This window comes from Vulpes vulpes, chromosome 6 (assembly GCF_048418805.1).
Source record: "Vulpes vulpes isolate BD-2025 chromosome 6, VulVul3, whole genome shotgun sequence".
NCBI lineage: Eukaryota > Metazoa > Chordata > Mammalia > Carnivora > Canidae > Vulpes > Vulpes vulpes.
The window spans coordinates 113,731,425-113,756,979 of record NC_132785.1 but is presented as its reverse complement, the minus strand read 5'-3'; the positions used below and the strand labels follow the sequence as shown (position 1 = coordinate 113,756,979).

At 35.5% G+C, this 25,555-nt stretch overlaps 1 protein-coding gene across 11 annotated transcripts in view; it reads left to right on the top strand.

Moving 5' to 3' along the window:
* The window catches only part of CEP128 (centrosomal protein 128), a 489,572-nt gene that overhangs the window by 104,510 nt on the left and 359,507 nt on the right, over nt 1-25,555 (top strand). For 8 of the 11 annotated variants that reach the window (XM_072762163.1, XM_072762162.1, XM_072762159.1 and 5 more), the window contains 2 exons: nt 12,590-12,750; nt 14,689-14,775. In XM_072762163.1, the coding sequence (XP_072618264.1) occupies nt 12,604-12,750; nt 14,689-14,775 (234 nt within the window). In that variant the 5' untranslated portion in view covers nt 12,590-12,603. The remainder of the gene's footprint in view (nt 1-12,589; nt 12,751-14,688; nt 14,776-25,555) is intronic. The other 3 variants (XM_072762169.1, XM_072762167.1, XM_072762168.1) reach the window with 1 other exon arrangement.

Here is a 25,555-nt window from a genome sequence, read left to right as displayed (position 1 = left end):
CACCATGAAGAGAATAACTTTTTTTTAAAGCTTAAGGTTTTAGAATATGGTATCTGAAAAAAATAGATGCTTTTCTCCCTGAAATGGGTTCTAAATATTCTTAACAAGAGAAAGGATTATTTAAAAGACATCTTAAAATAGCTATAGTAAGTTGGATTTATAGCACATTTAAGTATTTAATCCTTTATTATATTCATCATATAAGTTTTTAATTCTAAGTAAACAAGTACATATGGAATATTCTGGCCTTAAATGCATTTCTGGATGGAGAGGATGGATGGATCATAAGAATATGGTAGGGGAGGACAAAGAAAACGTTTCAGTGATGGGGCAATGTATTTAGAATTTACATAATTCTTTTATGTATAGAATGCAGTGGAAAAAGCACTAGCTTAGAGGCCGGTGGGTTCCAGTTCTGTTATTGCAACTTTTTAGCAAAACCATCACAGACAAGTATTTTACTCAAAGCTTTGTTTTTCTTTAACAGCAAAAGCAAAGGGTCGTAATTATACCAACTTTACTGAATTGAAATGGAGATCAAAGAGAAAAGGCTAATGCAAATGCTTTGTAAGCCATAAAGCAATATGCAAATTTAAGGTATAAATAGCAATAAAATATTTTATTTTCTTAAAATTTTTAGTGTTTTGTTCACTAGTTAAGAGTTCCTTTTTATACTTTAAAAACAGGAAGAGATCAAGTGTACCTTACACTTAAGAAATTGCTTGTTTCTTGAAAAAACAAACAATATTATCCTGAGAACAAATATCCCCAACTGCTATTTATGATTGTTTAGAATTTTTTTCTAAAAAATTGCTAGCCTTTCACTTGTTTTATCAACTGCTTATGCTTAGTTTGTGCATCCTTATTTGAATCTGTCCTGTCTCCACCATTAGAAGGCAGCCTGACACAACAAGCCTGTTTCCTCACAGAGAGTAGGCTTGAGAGGAAACTTCCGGAAATAGCCATCTTCTGAACCAAATCAAATGATTTATTAGTAAATTTTTCAGTTAGCTTTTACTGCATAACAGATCAAACCTTGGAGGCATCCAAGCATTTATTGCTTGTGTGATGGGTTAGCTAAGCCATTTGCTTATCATCCCTAGACTTACTGATTTGTCTGCCTTCAGTTGGCTGATCTCCTGATTTAAGCTGGAAGCCACTGGGCAACCATGGATCCCATAGCTTCCATCGGTATAGCCTGGGCACATCCTCATGGTGATGGGAGAGTTGCAGGAGAGCAAGTTCCATGTGTAATCTCTTTTCAAACCTCTGCTAGTGCCAGCTGAAGCCAGTTGCTGGGACCTGGGCTGGTAACTCCATTTGTGGTAGGAAGGCAGTGAAGGGAGGGGTGAAGAATTAGAGCCAAATTATGCATTTTATTACACTTCTATTCTGAAAGTGCTGTCTGATATATACAGTAGGGAAACATTCTAAGTGGGAAAACATTCTAAGTAGTTTTAGTCCTTCTGCTCAGTAGTAGTATATCCTTCTGGTTTTATAGTCTACAGAGATGGCTAATATCAAAGGTGTATTATCCAATTTTCCTTCTTGTCTGTAAAGGAAAGCATTAACTTTTGAGCATTTAACCTTGATTCATTCTTCATGATTGAACTGCTCATTTTAAACTGGGGAATGAGACTGGTAAACTTCCTTTGTCTTGGTTCTTTATCTAAAATAAAGTTGCAAGCTCAACTGCTGAGTGGGGTCAGTCAGATAATTCACTGTGTGAAGCAGGCCCACTGGGGATTGGGGAAAATAGGAAGGTGGGCGTCTGACTCTAGGGCAGGTGCTACATCCATGTTGCCCCTGGAGAAATTCACCCCCAGTGTTGCCAGGTCTCTGAATTTTTTTTCTTTTAAAGATTTTATTTATTTATTCATGAGAGACCCAGAGAGAGGCAGAGACATAGGCAGAGGGAGAAGCAGGCCCCATGCAGGAAGCCTGATGTGGGACTTGATCCCGGAACTCTGTGATCATGCCTTTAGCCAAAGGCAGGTGCTCAACCTCTGAGCCACCCAGGCATCTGGATCTCTGGATTTTTTGAGAAGCTGGAAATTGGAATTTTTGTGTGAAATCTGTTTGTTTTTGAATTAAAGCTTTAAAATGAGGGATCTGTGGGTGGCTCAGCAGTTTAGTGCCTACCTTGGGCCCAGGGTGTGATCCTGAGGTTCCAGGATCGAGTCCCGCAGGGAGCCTGCTTCTCTCTCTGCCTGTGTCTCTGCCTCTCTCTGTGTGTCTCATGAATAAATAAAAGCTTTAAAAAGTAAAAGCTTTAAAATGACATAGCATTATTTTTAAGTACATCTTGTTTGCCTGGATTTAGTCTGTAGTCTTCTAGTTTTCATCCTCCAATTTAAACAGAATGGTGTCAGAAACTTGGAGATGCTAGTGCCGTCTTTGTCCATGGTGATATCTGGCCCAGTCTGAAGCAGTTTGGACAATAGTAGAAGTCATCTGTACCCTTAGGGAACTTCATTATTATCAGCTATTTTGGGAATATTGTAATACATATATTTTTGGTTGGCAAATGCAAGAGTGCAAATCTAAGGTTTAATTATAAGTAATCCACCTTGGGTTTGTTAGCATCTATTTTTCTGTCAGTTTTTTTTCTTGAGTTTTTATTTGTTGTTTTTTATCTTGATATGTTTTAGTTTTTATTTAATTTTGTAAACTGCCTTGTTATTTTTAGAAGTGTGTGGGTGTGTAAATCTAAAATATCTGTAGCATTCTGATTGTGAGACAGAGAGGGGGAATTTAAGTAACTTTCTTTTCTTTTTTTTTTTATTTTTTTATTTTATTTTTTTTTACTTTATTTTCTTTTAAAACGGCACTGATTTTTACCAACTGGCACATATGTATTTAAGCAGCTACTAGTTTTTTCTCTATGTATGGCTTAGTAAGCTGTCATTTTGTATGCTGTATGGCATTTTCCAGCAACATCCGTGCTCTCTGCTGGGTGGTCCCTATGACTCAGTCCTTGAACTCAGAGGTATTGGACTAAAAGGAGCAAAATGTAGAAGGGCTAAGCCTGGCTGGCTTCACCCATGGAATAGAGGAATGTGAGAGTGGGTGTGGGAGAGAGAGGAAATGCATGGGGCAGCAGGAATAAGTGGAATATACAATTAAAAAAAATCACATCATGTGTGTGTGTAAGTAAGTGTTAATTCTCTAAGAAGTTCTTAACTGGGGATGATTTAACCAATCTACCCCCACCTTGCCCCTGCCCCACAGACATTTACCAATATCTGGAGACAGTTTTAAATTTACGCCTTGGTGAAAGGGTGTGAGAACTTCGCTTTATTTACTTCCTTTGAGATGATGGTTTTTAACCGGATTCTGTTTCCTTCTCATCCTTCTGTCAAACTTCTATTCATCCTTCCAGATAAGTGGAAGGATCCTGACCGGACTCCCCTGGCATTTTGTTGTACTACTTAGCTTACCATGCATAGTACTTTCATAAGCCTTTTTCTCCCATCAAAGACTGTAATTTTTATTTACTTTCATCTTCCATTTCTAACTTAGTGACAATTCAGTAAATGATGAATGCGTGAATCTATTGCATCTCTTTGATTGTGTTTCCTATGTCTTACATTATCTACTGATTTAATAGAGAGCTGGCTGATGGAGTGGACAGTTAATTTTGATCTTATATTAACTTACCAAAAGCTTTTGGGAGTTTGAAGTTACAGAGGAGCACTGGAATAAAGAAAAAAGGTACAATTGATAATTGTACATGGTAACCTCTGCTGGCTTGCTAATTTTTTCTCTTGAAGGAGGGAATAAAGTTCTCAAATCTTATAGCTATTAAAACAGTGAGACATGCTTTCTAAAATTTGAACTTGGTTAGTGATTAAGCTTAAAATACACTTCCCACTTCCCCCAACAACCTTAAATACCAACATCATTACCTTGAGCATTGAGGACAGTTGCCTTGGACAGGGACAGCAGAGGCACTTGAAGGCCACAGAAGCAATCACCTACTTAACATGCACTAGTCAGCTTTTGTGAAATATCACCCCTGATGCTGGGTGCTTATCTTTTATGGAACAGCTTGCAAATTCTAATTGTTTTAAACTGGCTCTGAGGAAAAGAGACTTGAAAATCAATAAATTACAGCTCTCATACATACAAATGTGCATCATTATAATGAAGACAATCTGATGGCTCTTTAGGTCAAATAACAAAAGAGGTGGACTTAAGTTTGTAAAGACTCCCTGCCAGTTCTCTTACAGTGTTGAATGCAGTTTTACTCTCTGGTTGGTGTTCAGGTTTGCTTATGGACTTTTGTTTTTGATAGATCCTCAGTGGGACTGAATTGATGAGGGTTCGTTACTTGCTCTGGTGGCTGTCTGTCTTCTTTATAAGGTTCATTAAGACAGAAGCAACAATATTTATGCCTTTAAATACTGATGTGCTGGGAATGGCTAAATAAACTACTCTAAGAAATGTACCATCTGGTTTCAGACCAAGAGCTTTCTCTAAGACTCTCGAGACTTTCACCCAAGGTCACCCATCTTAGTCCTTTCTAGAGTTTTGGAAGAAGCTTAGCATCTGAAAAGCAGACAACATGAATATTATCATTTTTTCATCAGTGAGAAATTTTGTTGTACCAGTAGGTGGTAGTAAGCAGCAGAGAACATTCACTGCTTTGGCTTCAGTTGAAGGAAATGCCTTTCTCACCTTTAATTAGGATTTAGGTGATTTAGCTTCTTTAAATTGTTCTTATATAAATAAATAGTTCTTGAAAGAGTTCTTCAGTCATTCTTCAATTTTAGCAACTCTTTTCTGTCAACAAATGTCATTGCATGAGAGATACTTACTGTATCTTAACCGTTCTTTAATAATCTGAAATTTAAGTTTTTATTTTCCCTCTATTATAACTTCTCAGTAAATATCCTTACATATAAATTCTGTATGTAGTCAGATAATTTTATTAGGGGAAATTTTTGGAAGTAGGTACAAATTGCCCTTGATGCATGCTGCCTGCTGATATCCAGATAAGTTCATATCTATTTACACATCCCCATTACGACAGTAGAGGAATGTTCTTTTCTCTACAACCTGGTGAACCATAGACATTATTATTTAACAGGGAACAACTTAATAGGCTAGAAAAGCGTCTTATTTAATTTACATTTTAGATTAATTAGAACAGTTTTTTTAATGGCCATGCATATTGTTTACTTATGTGACCACTCTCTATGCTTTTATCAACATGGGATAAATTTAATGCTCTGGGTAGAGTTTCATTGGGGATAAGAAGATTTTCAGAGGCCTGGCCAATTTTCATTAATGCCACTGATAGTAGGATGGATATGTGATATTTTTTAAAATTAATTTTTAATTATAATATAAAATAACAGTCTTAATGGAATAGAGTGTGTGTAATTGGCACTTACTGCTTTGTGCTTTTCTTCTTTAGTCAGTTATATTAAGGGGCTCCTGGGAACTATTTTCATGGCTCTTCATATATTCACTCCAGGTTCTGATTATGCGGGTGACATGAGCCTCTTGCCAGTTCTAGTAGCTGCTCCTTTCTCTTTTTTTCTCCCTCCCTCCATCAGCTCTGTGTCTGGGGAGTGGTGGTGTTGGCTGATGAGACACGGGCATCTTTTGATAAGGTTGGATCTCTGCCACCACAACAACCGTTTGTGTTGTGACACTTACGCGCTCTCTCAGTTAGTTTTGAGGGTCACATTTGACCTTGTGAGTTGTCAGTAATAGTTGCAAAAGTGCTCAGTTATTATCAGCAATGAAAATGATCTAATTTCTGTTTTTATTATGGACTTTTAATGTATCTTAGTTCAACATTTGTGACACTTATGTATAATTAAAATGCTTATTAGATGGTTGCTGAATGTTTTGTATTTTTTTTTTTTTAATTTTTTATTTATGATAGTCACAGAGAGAGAGCGAGAGGCAGAGACACAGGCAGAGGGAGAAGCAGGCTCCACGCACCGGGAGCCCGATGTGGGATTCGATGCCGGGTCTCCAGGATCGCGCCCTGGGCCAAAGGCAGGCGCCAAACCGCTGCGCCACCCAGGGATCCCTGTTTTGTATTTTATTTTAAAAAAAAAGCCATGGAGAATTCTCAGATCATCATCTTACATCTTGATATCTTTACAGGAGTTCCATCAGATGCAGGAGTTTGAACATCTTTTATTGCTCAAAGTAATTGAAATTAATAGCTGAAGACTTTGTGTTTGTGTACCAGCAAAATTCATGCTGGAAAGTGTGATTTTTCTCTTGTTAAAAATATGTAATCCCTAGTAGGGGTAAGTGAGAGGTCTTTTTTTTTTTTTTTTTGGTATTACATGACAGTTATACATAATTTAGTTCAGTCCTTAATTTTATTTAATGGTAAGATTTCCTGTTTTAAAGTTAAATTCAGATACCTCATGTTTTCACTTACTAATATTTATCAAGTGATTATAATGTGTGTTCCTTAAGAAAAACTGTGAGGTATAAATACTTGTGGTAAAAGTATAAAAATATGGCTGGAGAGTTAAACACAAAATCATGCTTGTGATTATCCCTGACATGGCAGGGGTGGCAGTACTGGGTGGAAAGTGGGGTGGGAAGGTACTAAGACTTGATTTATAGTGTTCTGAATATTGTATTAAAAATATTAGAAGGATACAGGGGTGTATAGGTGGGCTCAGTTGGTTAAGTGTCTGCCTTCAGCTCAGGTCATGATCCCAGTGTCCTGGATTGAGTCCTGCATTGGGCTGCCTGCTTGATGGGCAGGCAGCCTGCTTCTTGCTCTTCACCACTTGTGCTTTCTCTCATGCATGCCCTCTCACTCTCTCTCTGATAAAATCTTAACAACAACAACAAAAAAATTAGAAGGATACATGTCAGAATCAGAAATAATAACAATGTTAATATATGTTTTAAATTTTGTTGGTTAACATACAAAGTAATACTGGCTTCTGGAGTAGAGTTCAGTGATTCATCAGTTATATATGACACCCATTGCTCATCAAAAGTGCCTTCTTTAATACCTATCCCCCATCTAGCCCTTCCCCCAGGCCCTTCCCTCCATCTATCCTCAGTATGTTCTCTGTCATTAAGAGTCACTTATGGCTTCTTCTTCTTCTTCTTTTTAAATTAGTTTCAAAAAAAAAAAAAATTAGTTCCAGAGGTAGAATTTAATGATTCACTGGCTGCATATACCCAGTGCTCATTACATCAAGTGCCCTCCTTAATGCCCATTATGCAATTACCCATTCCCTCCACCCACCTCCCCTCCAGCAACCCCCAGTTTGTTTCCTAGAATTCAGCATCTCTGATGCTTTGCCTCCCTCTCAATTTTCATCTTATTTTATTTTTCCTTCCCTTCCCCTATGTTCATCTATTTTGTTTCTTAAATTTTACATATCAGTGAAATCATATGGTAATTGTCTTTGACTTATTTTGCTTAGCATAATACCCTCTAGTTCCATCCACATTATTGCAAATGGTAAGATTTCATTTTTGATGGCTAAGTAGTATTCCACACCCACATCTTTATCCATTCATCTGTTGATGGACATCTGTGCTCTTTCCAGAGTTTGGCTGTTGTGGACATTGCTGCTATAAACATTGGGGTGCAGGTGCTCCTTTGGATCACTTTGTATCTTTGGGGTAAATACCTAGTAGTGCAATGCTGGGTCGTAGGGTAGCTCTGTTTTCAACTTCTTGAGGAACCTCTTACTGTTTTCTAGAGAGGCTGCACTAGCTTGCATTTCCACCAACAGTGCAAGAGGGTTCTCCTTTCTCCACGTTCTTGCCAACATCTGTCGTTATCTGACTTGTTGCTTTTAGCCATTCTGACCGGTGTGAAGTAGTATTGCATTGTGGTTTTTTTATTTGTATTTCCCTGATGCTGAATGATGTTGAACATTTTTTCATGTGTCTGTTGGCCATTTGTATGTCTTATTTGGAGACATGCCTATTCTTTGATTGGATTATTCGTTCTTTGGTTGTTGAGTTTGATAAGTTTTTTATAGATTTTGGATACTAGCCCTTTATCTGATAAGACATTTGCAAATATCTCCCATTCTGTTGGTTTTCTTTTGGTTTGTTGACTGTTTCCTTTGGTGTGCAAAAGCTTTTTATCTGAAGTCTCAGTAGTTCATTTTTGCCTTTATTTCCCTTGCCTTTGGAGTCGTGTCTAGCAAGAAGTTGTTGTGGCCAAGGTCAAAGAGATTGCTGCCTGTGTTCTCTTCTAGGATTTTGATGGATTCCTGTCTTACATGTAGGTCTTTCATCCATTTTGAGTCTACTTTTGTGTATGGTGTAAGGAAATGGTCAGGTTTCATTTCTTTGCATGTGGCTGTCCAATTTCCCCACACCATTTATTGAAGAGACTGTCTTTTTTTCCCAAAGGATATTCTTTCCTGCTTTGTCAAAGATTAGTTGACCATAGCGTTGAGGGTCCGTATCAGGGGTCTCTGTTCCATTCCATCCATCTGTATGTCTGTTTTTGTGCTGGTACCATACTGTCTTGTTGATTGTAGCTTTGTGATAGAAAGCTGGAATTGTGATGCCTCCAGTTTTGTTTTTGTTTTTCAACATTACTTTGGCTATTTGTGGTCTTTTCTGGTTCCATACAAATTTTAGGATTGTTTGTTCCAGCTCCATGAAAAATGCTGATGCTGTTTTGATAGGGATTGCATTGAATGTGTAGATCACTTTGCATAGCATAGACATTTTAACAATATTTGTTTTTCCAGTCCACGGGCATGGAATATTTTTCCATTTCTTTGTGTCTTCCTCAATTTCTTTCATAAGCGTTCTGTAGTTTCAGAGTATAGATCTTTATTTCTAGGTATCTTATGGTTTTTGGTGCAATTGTAAATGGGATTTATTCCTTGATTTCTCTTTCTTCTGCCTCATTGTTAGGGTATAGAAATGCCACTGACTTCTGTGCATTGATTTTTACATCCGACTTTGCTGAATTCCTGTATCAGTTCTAGCAATTTTTGGATGGAGTCTTGGGTTTTCTGCATAGAATATCATGTCATCTGTGAAGAGGGAGAGTTTGACTTCTTTGATAGTTTGGATGCCTTTTACTTCTTTTTGTTGTCTGATTGCTGAGGCTAGAACTTCCATTACTATGTTGAACAACAGTGATGAGAGTGGACATCCGTGTCGTGTTGTTGACCTTGGGGGAAAAGCTTTCGTTTTTTTTCTGTTGAGAATGATATTCACTGTGAGTTTTTTTTTTGTGTGTATGACTTTTATGATACTGAGGTATGTTCCTTCTATCCCTACAGTGCAGAGAGTTTTAATCAAGTAGGGATGCTGCATTTTGTCAAATGCTTTTTCTGCATCTATTGAGACAATCATGTGGTTCTTGTCCTTTCTTTTATTAATGTGATATATCACATTGATTGATTTGTAGATGTTGAACCACCCTTGCAGACTTATGGCTTATTCTTATAAAATAGGAATCACAAGATAATAGAGTAAGAATAATAGAAATAGAAACAAATGAGAATATTTATTGGTTCTAGGTGGTAGATACATGCATGCTTATTATATGAATTATTTCATATTTTAAACATTTTTCCAGGTTATTACAAATAACCATAACATAACATATAGTTATCACTATTTGTCATCAAGTTGAAGCTCAGATTGCTCATTAGAAGAGTCTGGCATACCATTTATATCCACTGAATTTATATAGGTAACTGATGATTATTAAAATTTTGTACTCTTAGAAAAGTCAGTTTGTCCCAAAGATGGTTGTTTCTTGTTTTCACCAGCAACCATTTTAGGAGACACTGGGCTTTTTTATGTCACCTTTTTATTCCTGATGATTTAACTTTAATTTAGGTTCCAGAATTATGACTTGTTAAAAATGAAAATTATTATACTTTTCAGTATAGAATTTTGACAGATCCAGGCATGATGATTATTTTCCATTTTACAAGAGATAGAATAAGGAAATAGAAACCACTTGACTTCAAGGCCAGTGGTTTGATTTGTTTTCAGGGCTCTTTATTAAATGTAGCATAGATATGTCACTTAGTTTTTTTTTGCTGCTGCCCAATAATAATTTTTGTCTTTAATTGATTTTTCCTCTTTTCTTGGCAATTTTATGTGTAAGTGAAATGAGAAGGTGTCGGGGAGTCTAGAGATACATGTGAGCCATGGTCTGCTGTTGCCTTAACAATTTTTACTGAATGTTAAGAGTGTTCACTCTTGGTGTTTAAAGGTCAGCAGAGCACAGGGGAATGAACAGCATATTGCGGGTAGAGAATCCCAGCTGAACCCTGGGTCAGTATCCTGGGTCTGCTACTTAATAATCACCATGTAGATTTGGACGTGTTACTTGGCATCTCTTAGCCTCAGCATCCTCTGTAGATTAAGGGTTAAAGATGTTCATTTTAATCAGTTGTTGGTAGAATTAAATTGGATTGTCTGTGTGAGTATCTAGCACAATAGCAGGTTGATTGTTGTGATTCTTCCCACTTTCACTAATCGAGAATGCTAGAAAGTATTTTAACTTTGAGTAAACAATTTTAGGTCATGTGGTATAAATTTATGAGACACACACACAAGAAGTGATTTCCTAAGTTTAAAAGGTGAACTTTAGGGATGCCAGTGTGGCTTGGTGGTTGAGCATCTGCGTTCGGCTCAGGGCATGATCCCAGTCCAGTATCGAGTCCCAGTGCATTGGACTCCCTGCAGGGAGCCTGCTTCTCCCTCTGCCTGTGTCTCTGGCCTCTCTCTCTCTCTCACGAATAAATAAAATCTTTAAAAAAAAAAGGTGAACTTCATATTTAATATTTCTTCTCAAATATATTCTTTTGGCTTAAACAGTTGTGATCCAGGAAAAGCAGAGCCAAATAATTGCTTTGACCTCTGTTTTCTGGTTCATGTTTCCTGATGTGGGAGGGAGCTATACCTTTGTGGGCACTGATGTGGGCACTATACCTTTGTACTTGTAGATGGGATATGGGAAGCAAGAAGCAGAGGAGATAGGGTGGCAGGAGGTTGAGAGGCCTCAACAGGGGATAGGCAGGAATCTGACTGTATTCTCTGGCCTTCTCTCTGTTGTCAGAAATTGGGTGTTTAGTGATTCTTTTTTCTGATGCTACAAAGACAGACTGTATTTCACGTAAGAAAAAACAAAACCCTAAACTTACAGCAAAGGTACTTGCTTATCTTTTTATTTTATCTAACATTTTAAAAACATAACTGCTTTCATGAAATGCTCTAGGATCTATTTATATTTAGCAGATTCCCTTTATCTTTGCTTTAGATGTATGGTCATGTACTTCCCAGATGCATTCTGAATAAAAATCCAAGAAGTCCAGAATATTCTGGATCATTTATCAAAGTTTTCATCACACTGTATATAATAAGCCAGAAAAAAATGGCCATATAGATTTTAGGAAAATCAACAAGTGTTCTGCTTTTCTGTTCCAAATGTATTATTTATTCAAATTTCATAGAAGATTTTCTGAAATATTTGAGATTGTCTTGCATGAAATAATTTTCTTTTGCATTAAGTAAAAAATTGGGGTAAGAATGGGAAGAAAGCACGTTTAGAGGATTTTCTACTGATGAAACTATTCAGGATGTTTGGCTTTCAATTTTGGTGGAGAGGTTGAAGATGCCGTTTTCTCACATACTTGTTATTAAGGAATTTGTACCTCCATTATAGCATTTGTTTAATTCTATATTTTAAATTAGGATGCATAGGGCTACCTGGCTGACTCAGTTGGTAGAGCATGCAACTCTTGATCTCAGGGTTGTGAGTTCAAGCCCCATGCTGGGTGTAGAGATTACTTAAAAATAAAATATATATATTTTTTTTAAATAAAATCTTAAGAAAAAAAAGGTGGATGAAAGTGTTCACTATACACTGAATGGAATTCTTTTATTTTAGGTCATTCTGTGAGTGTTACATTTTTATTTAAAGATACACATATTTGGGGCACCTGGGTGGCTCAGTCTAGGTTAGGCATCTGCCTTTGGATCAGGTCATGATCTCAGGGTTCTGGAATTGAGCCCCGAGTTGTACTCCCTGCTCAGTGGGGAGTCTGCTTTTCCCTTTCCCTCAGCCCCTCCCTCTGCTCATTCTCTTTCTGACTCTCTCTCAAATAAATAAAATCTTAAGAAAATAAAGATACATATATTATTAAAAGCTTGGTAGAGAGGACGTCAGACTACTATTGAGACCTTTAGGTCCTAGCTTGGAGAATACCTTCTTCTTTTTTTTTTTTTTTCAATTTGTGAGATGCCAATCTACCAGGCCCTTTTACTTTGCAGTTTTCTTAGTAAGATTAGATGAGATACTATATGTGAAAGTGCTTTTCAAATTTAGGAGCAGTGCACAAAACTAAGGGATTATTATTTGTAAGCATGACTAAAATCAGATCTCAGGAATTGCTCTCTTAAAGCAGAAAAGACAAAGGAGAGAGAATCACATGGGTAAGTGACTTGTGTTTTCAAGCTACGTGTTTAGGAATTATGATATGCCAAAGGACTAATGAAATACTGAAAAGGGTCAACATGCAAATGGTTAATTAAAACTCATATTTCCCTGCTCTTTAATATTTGATTGACCTTGACTTGGATTTCTTTTAAGGATTGTGTACATCAATGGAAGAATCCTCCAGTGATTCAGACCACTTCCGCTCTCATGATCGACTGAGTCGATGGGCTGCCAGGTCAACATACAGGGGAAATCTAAGTTGTCCTACAGTAGGTGTCACCAAGAAGGTCAACACTATAACAAATACTTTACAGGTTAGTTAAGCAATGGTTGCATTGAATGGATTTTAAATAGTTTAGGCTGAGAAATAGTTTTGGTCAGCTATTAGCTTTTTTTGTTGCCATAACAAGTTACCACAAAACTAATTACATACTTAAATAATTATTTATAACTCATAATTATTTATAATTAATTAATAATTAAAACGACAAAGTTATTTTTGTATAGTTCTGTACATCAAAATCTGACACTGGTCTTACTAGACCAAAATCTTAGGGCTCACTAGGCCTGCATTTGTTTCTGGAGACCCTGGGGAAATAATCTCTTCCTTTGCCTTTCCCAGCTTTCAGAGACTGCCCATATTTCTTGAGGCCCTCTTCCTTCTTCAAAACCAGCAAGGGTGGGTTGAGTCCTTTTCACATCATAACACTCTGACGACTCTTCCTCTTCTACTTTTAAGGACACTTGTAATTACCTTGGGTTCACCCAATGATCCAGGATAATCTCCCTGTCTCAAGGTCCTTAATTTGGGATATATATTGTATCCACAAAATCTCTTTTGCTGTATAAGGTTACATATACACAAGTTCCAAGGATTAGGACATGGGCATTTTTCGGGGCCATTATTCTGCCTAACACAATCAAGATATTTGAAACAAAGATATTTGAAATATATCATAGATTGGGACGCCTGGGTAGATCAGTAGTTGAGTGTCTGCCTTCGGATTAGGACATAATCCCGGGGTCCAGGGATCAAGTCTCACATCGGGCTCCCTGCGAGGAGCCTGCTTCTCCCTCTACCTATGTCTCTGCCTTTCTCACTCTGTCTCTCATGAATAAATAAATGAAATCTTAAAAAAAAAATAAATATATAATAGGTTGTGAAAGTGTTTTGGAATAAGGGAGTATGTCCAAATAAAATGTGTGGGAGTGAAGTGGGTAGGAATTACCAGTTTAGCTTCTTGTGGATATGTACCTTTAGAGAACTTGCTCATATTTTGCCTAGGGGAATTATTCATGGATGAACAATAGTGAGATGACATTTTTAGTCAGAGGCTAACTTTGACAGTGTTTGGAAGTTTGAGTGGAAGCAGTTTATATTCTCTGTGTAGAAAGGACTTGGGAAAAGAGGTGGGGGAAGGGTAACTCAACCAAGCTGGGCAAAAGAAAACTTTTTTTTCCTATTTTTTTTCCTATTTTTTCCTATTCCTATTTTAATCTCTTATTTTTGCCTTACCTGGATAAATAAGGATTTTGGCTTTTAATTGCTTTGAGTTAGTATGCATAAAGAAGAGGCTAATTTCTGGTGGAGAGGCCATAATTTTATTTAAAACTCAGAAAGTTTTTCTTTTTGTACTTTTGTAAACTGGCATATCATTGGATTTTTGAAGTACAAATCCTTATACTTTCTTACAGTGAGACACATTACTGAATATATATTTTTGAAATAAATGCTTTCATTTTTCAGGTAAAACTTAGCACATTTGGGTAGAAGCCATTTTTGTTGTATTTAGAACTAAATTTGTTGTTTATAGCTAAAGATTAAAGAATGCTTTTTTTCTTTTTCTCCTAATCAAGTTCTGAGGTGAAGTAATAATTGAAATAACACTGATCCTAATGATTTGCTTCTCTTGTACACAGTCTACTGGTTTTGTTCTCTCAGGATTCCTTCTCTATAAAAAAAGGTGTGAATTAGTTGAGGTGCACAAATTAAAAACGAGGAATGCTTTTGTTGCTGACTGATTAAGGAACCTTGGGAAGGATTTAAATTGTGTGCTTCAGTAAATTGTGGATGGATTTAGGTTTCCTTCTCAGTGGTTTTAATATTTGTTTGATATTTATGAAGTATATTAATATCCAACTTAAGTATGATATAAATTGTACCTTTTATAGGTGGTTGACTTAGCTGTTTGACATACTGCCAAGACCGAAAAATATTGGAACAATTAATAAAATCCATTTTCTTTTTTAAGGACACCAGTCGGAACCTGCAACAAGTAGACCAGATGCTTGGACAGTATCGAGACTACAGTAATGGACAGGCGGGTGCTGTAGAACATGTGAGGAAATTTACATGTGTTTGCATTTTTTCTTACCCACCTTTTTGGAAATCAGTTTTTGAGAAGTAAGGATGTGAGAAAAAAGGTAGAACCATTGTGAACAGCTTTAGCTTTCAGATTGTTTTACTATTTTTTAGTGAGTTAGCTTGTCACATGGATTGCTGGCTAGCTTATATAGATTAGATTCTATTGAATTTGAAAGTTTAAGGTGAGAAGAGGAAGAATTCAGGACAATAGTTAAACTAAGATTTAACTAAATTTGGGCCAGTTACACCTTACGGGAGTTAAGAATTTTATGGATGGTTTATTTTAAAGTAATATATGCTCATTCTTTAAATAAATTATAAAATCTCTCTTAGCCCTCTTAGTTCCACTCCAAAGAAGTAACAATTTGACAGCTTCTTGTATATCTTTCCAAGCATTTTCTATGTGTGTATATACATAACTACCTTAATAATGAGAGTTAATTCTTTCCTTTTTAATTTATTAGTGAAAACTTAAACAGTATTAACTAGAAGCAGGAACAAACCTACTTTGTCATGTTGAATATTAGATGCTTCATTATGATAGAAGATTTCCTTTGAATTGGGGAATTGGGAAATGAAATTTTTTATTATGTAAATTTCTGTATAGATAAACATTTAAAACACAAAATGTATTATGTGGCATTAGCCTCTGTGGTAGGCCTGGAGTCAAATAATGCTGAACTCTGGAGTGTGGAATGAACATACATGAAAAGTAAAACTCAACAGGAGTTTCATTTCTATCTGAGTTATAAGTATATAGAATGCAAATCTACTCATAAAAAATAAGACACAGGAAGCAAGAGTCTTTCCTTTTGTTTTAGGCTATTCCATAGTCTGGCCTACAGTCTCTTTCTTCATTTCTCCAAATTCTTGTTCTGTTAAAACTGTTGGTTCTCAGTGATTTTTTTTTTTCCCTGCAGCATACCAGAGGAGTACACCATTCATTGCCTTATGTTATACTTATTCATTAGAGCAATGCTTTTTACCTTGCCACCTGTAAGTCACCTGGGGGAATATCTGCCATGATCTGTGGGAATATGTGTAAATTGGAAAGAATATTTCTCACACGCGATTCTGATGGGCTCTTCAATGAAAATTCCCTTCTTAGCATTAAACTGCTACAGGATATATCATACCTAAAAATGAGTTTTTTTCTTATTCTTTTTGTTTTTTTAAATTAATGTGTGTTCTCTTTGGGGGGTTACCCTGAAGAGTGATTTTTTTTTTTCTTCTTTTGGTGGATATGCTGCAACTCATAGAAGTCTTGCTATGGAACCAGCTGTTTTTTGTTTTTGTTTTTGTTTTTTTTTTTTTTCTTCTAAACATTCTGAAACCTGAAACAGGTTAATCCAGTGTTTAACCAGTGTTCAACTATTAAAAAATTTCTCCATTCTAAATCTACATTGCCTTCTTGAAATTATTATTTCTTTTTTAAAATAGATTTCCTAGAAAGAGCAATTTTTTTGGTCTAGGGAAGACAAGAATTTTTTTTTTTAAGACAAGAATTTTTATTATTAACTTAGATTTTGTAAATGATTCTGTTGCTAAACCTCAGGAAATGGATAAGTGAGGTATGTGTGCATATATATGCATATTTAATGTTTGCTTTATTGAGATAGAACTTTGTCAACATAATTTGCAGTGGGTGAGGGGAAATACAAATATTTGATGTAGCATTTCCCTCCTGGGATAAGAGAACTGTGAGAATTACTTTTGTTGGTTTGTAAGACCTAAAGGTCAAGAGTCATGTTGGGTCATTTTTTGATGACTTTTCCTTGTAATATACATAATTTCCCTTTGTTCCTTTAAATCATTATAACCACCCATCCTAAATTTATTTCTTTACTTATTATGTAAAAGGCCTCTCTGTGAGTAGCTGAGCAGTGTTAAAGCATCAGTGATGTGGTGCATGAGGTCTCCTAGAGAAGCAGTACCTCCCTTTTTATAGTCTCTTTGGGAATGTTTCTATATGCTTAGTATATCCCAGGCACTTACTTACTTATTTATTATTTTAAAGATTTTACTTATTTATTTTGAGAGAGAGCGAGCATAAGTAGGCAGGGAGAGGGAGAAGCATACTCTCCGTTGAGCACAGAGCCTGATCCAGGGCTCAATCTTACGACCCTGGGATCATGACCTGAGGTGAGGCCTATGCTTAACTAACTGAGCCACCACCTCCCTGCCCAGGTACCTCTTTATATTAACTCATTTAGTTCTCTCAACAATCCTATTAGGTAGATACTATTATTATCCTCATTTATATGATTAAAAAATTGGGGCACAGAATGGTTGCTAACTTGCCCATGGTCTCACAGCTAATTAGTGATAGAGCTGTGGATAGGATGTTATCCTAAAGCCCACCATCAGGATTCATTTACTTCGCTGAGTCATGTTTGCTCACATTTTTGTGATGCTGTGAGTTCATATTTCAGAAAATTGGGATTTTGAATTCAGAGTTTGAAGGCTTATATGGATAAACTAGATTTTGGAGATTATCTTAATTGGTTGAAAAACGGAAGCCCGCTGTCACACAAGTCATTAATGTTACAACTAATGTCCAGAATGAGAGTTAGATGGAAAAAAAATCCAGAAACAGAATTGGTAAGAAATATGGCACTGAGCTAGGATTTGCATTGACAGATTGTCAAAATTGGCAGTTTTGGCTGCCACTTAGGCAACATGGAAGGTTCTGCAAGTTGCCTACATCAGCATCAATTTTTCCTTTCCTCTTATATAACAGTCATTGATTTTTCACTAGCCTTTTTTGCAGCTGTTCCAGCCAATGAACCATATTTAGTTGGATAGTATGTCTTAGAGTCTTTGGGGCCAATGAACTTCATGACTTTATGAAAGTGTCATCTTGCATTATTTCTCGTGCTGTAAATTTCTTGGGAGGTCTGCGAACATTTGGGCAAAAGAGGACCTGTGGGGAAGGTTTTATTTGAAAGCTTACTGTGAAGATTTGGAACATATTGTATTCTGTATTAAACGGTGCAATCGATAAACTTAGTGTTTAAAATATTTCTGGAACTGTGTGTTCCTTATTTATGAGAGAGCAGGGTCTGTTTTTGTGTTAATATTATAAAAATGAAATGCCCTCAAGGAAGAATATTAAAAAAAAGAATATTCAACATAAAAAGTTAATACCTTCTGCAGTGGAAATTTGGACTGCATCTGAGGCTACATTAGTTAATATTGGTTATACAAGAAAAATACAGTTGTCTTGATTCAAATCAGTGGACTGATTAAGTTCATTTTTAAGGTAAAGATTGGTGAAAATATAGTAATGTCAAATTAGAACTTAGAGACTTGCATTAATAGGTAATTTTTCTTCTAATTAAGTACTCTGATTAAAATTTCCCTTTGGGAGTAAAGGATGTTACCATCTGGCATATGGACTTTGAAAGAATTGGAGTGTTAAATAATAAAGTGCAGGTTTTTTCTTGTATTCAGTGGGTTTCAGTTCTCAAATATAATTAGTGGCATCCCAGAAGGATAATGGTAATGGTTTAGGGCCAGGCACAAACCATTATAATATCTTAAAGCTGAAGGTATGTGCCCTTTTTTTTCTCGCTGAGTTTTATTAATTGTCCTGGAGGTGAGAATTGTTCAGTTTATTGTTAAATAGTAAGAGTCTATAGGTAAGAAATTAAACCAAGCAGTTAAATTCTGTTATGACCTTCCTTTTGTAAACATAGTTTGGATCTTAGGAATTAGGTTCTTAGAGTCTTATACTTAAAATTATATTTACAAGTCCTTCATGAAACAGCTGGACAGCAGAATAATTTTTATAGAACTTTGCTTTGAGGCTAATGGAAAAATGTAGACTCTGGAGTCAGAGTTGAAATTTAATCCTGATTTTTTTCCACTACAAACCATTTTAGTGACTTTGGACAAATTATTACACCTTTCTGAACTTAAGTTTTATCATCTGAAAAATGAGCATAGTCCTATATCCCTCATTATAACTAACATTTATTAATGTGGTCTCACTGATGTTTAGATGCTTGCTAAACATTCATGTTTTTGTTGTTTCTTTAATTCATCCAGTAATCCCTACCTTCAAGCATTTGCTATGTTCTTAATAGTACTTGGTATATTCTAGGCACTCAGAAGAGGTTACTTTTTTCCTCTTTGACTTCATGGGACTTAAACTCGGTTTCATTTGTGTATCATTATGACTATAAACAATATAATGTATTACAGCATTCACAGGGATATTGTACGTCTGATTATTTTGATTATATACTAAATTAGACAACACATGTAATACTGCTTTTTGTCTGTCTTCTGTTCATGAATATAACGTCTGTCCACTCAGAATACATTACTATGCACATTCCATTTTCCATCAGTGCTCATTTATTGGTACTTAAAATATACAAATATTTAAAAAATACTTTCAAAATTATGATTAGAATGTGATATATGGGCTTTGAATATACAGGATTTCATTTAAAAACAAAATAGTTATATAAATAAAAGTTATGTATCATTTGAAAAGGAATTTTTCAATTTTAGGAATGCTATTATGGGCTTATATTTCCATAAATCAGCATATGGAGAGAGATTAGGCAAAGCAGCTGGAGCTAATGATCTTTTGGTAAATAAAAAATAAAATAGTAGCAACCATTTTAAAAATACATTTCAGCAGCAGATGGTGGGACCAGAAAAATATGCAAACCATAAATTTGCACTCTTGTTTAATTTTTTAAAATTCTTCTCCTCCCCACCATCTTCTCCTTCTCTTCCTTCTTATATTAATAATAGAAGACAAATAGACTATAAGGAACCAAAATAGAGTTGATACAGTTAGCTCTACAACCAATGTATTTTGCAGTTTGTCGTCAGATAAACTTTGGCATTCTGTAGAGAAATAGACAGTGAAGGAAAGCCAGGCATAAAAGCACTTAATCAAAGTGCTTATGGATGACATCATTATCCTGGACAGAATTTTAAAAATGACCTCTTTTCTGCCTCCAGTTTTGCCCTGGATTTTGTCAGGGTGACCTTTGACATTTGTAAATTAAAATATTTTAATTTTTAAAAATGCCATTAGTGTAGATACATCTAAACTTATAACACAACCTTTCTGTGGTCACTAGTGCTATATATATTGTGAATGTTTGCTAAATAAGGTGAAAACAAACAATCTTTAGGCAGAATATTTTCCGATTTCTCCTTAACTATGCAGTTAAGTGAATGTAGTTATCTTACAAGGACAAGTTTGCATGCATTTCTGTATAATCTATATTATGCTAGTGGATGTTTTTTCTTAGTATGAAAATAAGAGACAATTTAGAGTAAGAAAAGTGTCTGAAGAAACTAAATGGGATCTTTACATGTTCAAAATTCACACCTACTTTAAGATTTATTTATTTTAGAGAGAGAGGGAAAGAACACATGCATGCATGTGGGGGGAGGAGCAGAGGGAGAGGTGGTGGGTGGTACAGAGGGAGAAGGAGAGAGAGAATCCTTCAGTAGACTGCACTGAGCATGGAGCTCAACATGTAGCTCAGTTCTAGGACCCTGAGATCATGACCTGAGCCAAAACCAAGAGTCAGGTGTTTAACTAAGTTAGTTAATCCAGACAACCCCAAGCCTACTTTAAAGTGCAGCATTTATAATTTTTTACCAAAGTTATTGCTAGCTTTTTTTTTTAAGTTGTGTTTTTTCACTTATATGGAAGCTAATTATTTGATGACTATTTGGTAGCTACTATATTTATGTGTGATTAATGACTATTCCTAGTTTATTTCCATTGTTCTCTGTGGAATAATGGTAAATATCTTTTAAGAATTTTCCAGTGACTGGGATCCCTGGGTGGCGCAGCGGTTTAGCCTTTGGCCCAGGGCGCGATCCTGGAGACCCCGGATCGAATCCCATGTCGGGCTCCCGGTGCATGGAGCCTGTTTCTCCCTCTGCCTATGTCTCTGCCTCTCTCTCTCTCTCTCTCTCTCTCTCTCTCTGTGACTATCATAAATAAATTAAAAAAAATAAAAAGAAAAAAAATTAAAAAAAAAGAAAAAAAAAAGAATTTTCCAGTGACTATATTTTGTGTGATTTTCTTCTTCTCTCTCACAGTGAGCATAGTAAGAATGGAATTAGTTTTGTTGAGAATGTGAATTTATGAGATACAGTGATTATTAGTGAAGCAGTCATTGTTGCTAAACATTTACCAAGAAAGTTTATGCATATGGTTCTTTGCCATTTCTCATTTTCTCTTATTGGAACCAAATTTTATTGAATGATTTATTTCTTAGGCATATCTGATACTGTTTGTGGAGTTGATGCCTAGTTTCCTACTGTTTACTATTGCTTGGAAATCTTCCTAGGGACTGGTCAAGAAGTTTGCTATTATGAATTTTGGAAAGTCAATATTTTTAGCTTAAAAAAACAAATCAGAGTTCCAGTCCCAGGTAGATAGAGTTAGCTTATTGTTCACTGAGTACTCTATAAAACCATTACTGAATGCACAGAGCAGCTATTTGAGGACTCTGAAAAGTAAATACAGGCAGTCCTTTCCTTGTTGCATGGTTTTGATGTGCATGAGTTTGATTCCCCAGTTTGGCCAAGTAACACCAGTCCCCAAATAACACAATTCGTATTTCAGTTAACAAAGTTTATTAGCTAGAAGTACTGGAAAAAGTACACACTTTACTGCTAGCTCTTCAGTTCACACATTACTATGTAAATAACAGATCACTGCTTTTGAAGTTGCTGATTGGTCACAGATAGTAAGACTAGTTGTGTTACTTCCTTGTCTTCTAATAGTAAACCTGTGGTGTGCTGTTTTACAAAAATAAATAATAATAAAGGGATCGGCTAACAGTACAACAATAAAATGAAAAGTGATAATGCTGGAAGTGAAGTGTGAGTCTATTTTGGAGGAGTTCTATGTGGTGTTATAAAGAAATAACTGCTGATAGTAGGAATATTGACACTGCTGCTATTCAAGAGTCCCTAGATATACATCCAGAGGAATTTAGTGACATCATATTTAGGGAATGACAAATTCTTCTAAGGACTTTTTCTAGATTAAAACATCCCCTTTTTTTCATTCTATTTATTTTTTGTTCTTCCATTCATTGACTACAGTCATCATAACAAAAACTATATATTGAGCAAACTGATCTTCCCTAGGCGTTGTTCTAATTATTTTACATACACTGTCTTATTGTGTCCTCAAAAAAATTTTGTGAGAGTTATTGACTGATACAGTGTGAAATATATGGATAGGAACAGAAGCAGAAGCAAAAGCAGCACAGCTGAGGAAATCACTACCAGGCTTCTGTCTTAGTGTTTCTGAATCATGATGTTTTCAATGATCACATCTTTTATTTGGAGTACCCATTGCCACCTGGATGATTTCTTTTCATAGAGTTGCTTTGCAATGTAGTCCTTCCTTTTGAGTTTTATACTCTTTTTCAGGTTCGTTAAACTTCTGTTTTGTCTTTAATTAGAATCTTTCACATAGAGCCATCACAGAACTTTCAGAGCTCTATGAAAATTTTGAAGTTTGATAATTTTAACATTAATATAAAAGCTTATGTAGTTTTAGAGAATTTCATTTATCTACTAGTTTCCAAAATAATGAGTTGGTTTGCTAGCATGCTCTAGTAGTGACCAATGGCTTTTTTTCTCCTTGAGGATCGTTAACTCACAAACTTATCCATATATAAATCCATTGTAGTTAGTATTTCTATTGATGCTCAAATTATTTCATTATTGCCTAGAGGGAGACTTCTTGACTTCTAAGTTTAAAAAGTCTGTCTTGACAATTTGGATAAACTACTTTATAATTGCCATTCAGTTATAGTGCCCAATTTTTATTTGTATTCATACCAGTACATAGTAGTAATGCTTCAACTATTTTAGTCTAAAATCAAGTGAACAGAGGTAAATGAATAGACCTAATATGTAAATAACACATTTACATCAACTTGAGGTGAAAATATGGCATAACATGTTCTGTGATGCTGGTTTTGCAGTATTTCAGATAGGGGAAATTGGCAGAAAAAGGAATCATCACCTGGTACCTGCAGAGGTAGCCATGCTAAACTCTTAGAACCTGTACCATTGGAGTTGATACCACAGTCCAGTGTGGAGCATTGATTTAGTGTTGAGCAAATTAACATCATCCATCATAGTAAATTAATCTTAAATTGAATTTTATTAATGTTTTGTTTTCACTTAATTTCAAGTTTGATTTGCTTTTGTACCTAGTCTAGAACTGGTAAAGATCTGTCAAAAATGAAAGTTCAGAAGGATGAGTTGTACATTTGTGAAATCTTCTTCCTTTAAGGAATTTGCTGATTTAAAAAAAAAAGATGGCTTAGAAGCAGAGAGAATAGGATCAAAGCTATCAATAGAATGGATAAGCCAGGGAAACCAAAACTGGACTTCAGGAATCGTCCAGCTTATTACTGGAGACCCTAGTGGATGATAACCTAGAAAGAATGTTGAGCTGAAAATAAGAGAAGTGATGAACTAAAAATAGACTTATCCTGTTGGGGGCAGAAGCCCAGGTTTGAATCATCGTGGTTCCTAACTAGACTAAGTTATTTGGATTTCCTAGTGACCCTAGCCTGACTTCCTGCTAGAAGCGAAACCAAATCCTTTCTGGAGGAAAATGTCATCCAAAGTTTTGAATAATCTCCGCAGTGTTTCATATCTGATGTCTATCATGTGATAAGTAATTAGGCATAAGAAAATTTAAGAAGTGACTGAACAGCAAGGAAAAAAACCAGACAGTAGAAACATACATGAGAATATGAAAAAATTCTGATTAACCTGTTCAAGAAATTAAAAGACACGATTGAGAATTTTGACAAAGAATTGGAAACTCCAAGAATGAACCAAATAAAAATTACAGAAACTGAAAAATATAACTAAAATAAACAGATAAATAAAACCAATCCTGTTAAATAGGGGATTTATAGTAGGGATTAAATAGCAGTTAGTATTACATTGAAGAGATAATTAATGGATTAGGTAGGCCAGCATAAGATAGAATTTATAAAATGAAAGATATTAAAGTATAGATTCCATGATCTCTATGGGTCAAAAATGGGATAACTACAAATAAAGCCTCACACTGTTATATCATAGTAAAACCATTGACAATCCAAGTCAAAAGAAGTCTTACGAACTAGAGCTAAAAAGGTCACACTACTCACAAAACGATAATAAGAAATGACAGCTGACTTTGCTTCTAAAAGGTTAGTGACATCAGGCTTTACGTGAAAGATGTGAATAATAAAGATAAACAAAAAGTTAATAGAGCTGGTTCTGTCACTAACTTGTGTGATCTAAAGTCATTGTACATTTCTAGTCCTTTTTTGTGTTACAGTTCAGATTTGAACTTCTTAACATGGTTTAATTTTATTCAGAGCTTATCATAGGTTACTGATACACCATTTCATAGTCTTTGGTCTATTTACATGTTAGATTTAGTTTTATTTTACTTATGTATAAATTATTCTCAAGGTAAACCTGTTTTCCTGGGCCTACTCCGTGTATTTCTCTGGATTAATAGGCTGGGTCATATAGCTAGTGAATGCTTAGGGAGGATGGTATTTTGTATATCCCAAGTTAGGAAAGCTGGGGACAGAGATTATAGAAATGAGAGCAGCATTGGAATTGCATTCCTGAAATATTATTTCTTTTAATCTGGACTGTTTTATCCTTGGTTCTCCAGGAGAGCTAAATCCAAATAACCAAAATGAAGAAGGGTTTGCTCATTTGTTATTTATATTGTTTCATCTGTGCTTTCCCTTCAACTGAGGCTATTTTTTTTCTGCACAGTTCCCCAAGGAAACCAAATTGCTCTCTCCATAAGTGGTCCTCTACTCTTTACTTCTGGCTGAATTTAAGAAATTTTGTTTTCTCAATCATTTGTTTTGACGTTCTCTTTAAAGAGTTATGGGTGACTTGTTCTATGGATCTATATATTATTTTTTTTAATATTGTTTTTTATTTATCCTTGGATAAGATATCTAGGCCTGAAGCTGCCCAACAATTCAGGGTATTTGGATTTTTCTCAGCTTTACTCTCTCTTCTTTTGGGCTTCAGTTGAATCCTCTTTTCAGGTCTGTAGTTGTGTATAGCTCTGAACGTTATTCTGTGTATTTAGTGTCTTTTGTAGCTCTTAAGGTCTAAAAGATGTCTTATATCATCCCTGCTGACTGACTCTCTAATAATCTGAAGAGAGCATTCAGACTACTGTATTTTCTTGTGTGTATTAACAGTCTGACATCTGACCATATAGTTTTCTGGAATTTGAAGTCTTTGAATGAATGAAAAGATGTTCTGATATACAGTTGGGCAATGCATATTATTTTAATAGCAGCAGTCACTGTGAGAGCTGGTCAGTTTTCTGTTTGTTATAGACCTGAGGCTTCTGAAGGAGTATTTTGAAGGGAGCAAGACTCTTTCTCTTTTTTCAGATATATGGCCTTATTAAGTTTCTAAACATGGATGGCACGTCAATTAGATATTTAATCTGCTTTTGTAAGCCCGTAGGTAGTAGTCCTGTCTTTCACATTCTGCTAATAGATGGAATAAGTAGCAACAGATGCTATTTAAAACCAGATGCTAGAATTGGTTCTGAGAATATTTATGTTTACTATATTTATGTTTCCTAACATACCTTACTTCAATTTTTTTCTGATATAAATTCATTTAGGGAGCTCAGATTATTTCAGAAGTAGCTTTAAAAATCTCTTGTCTGTTTGTATTTGGAATTGTTTAGG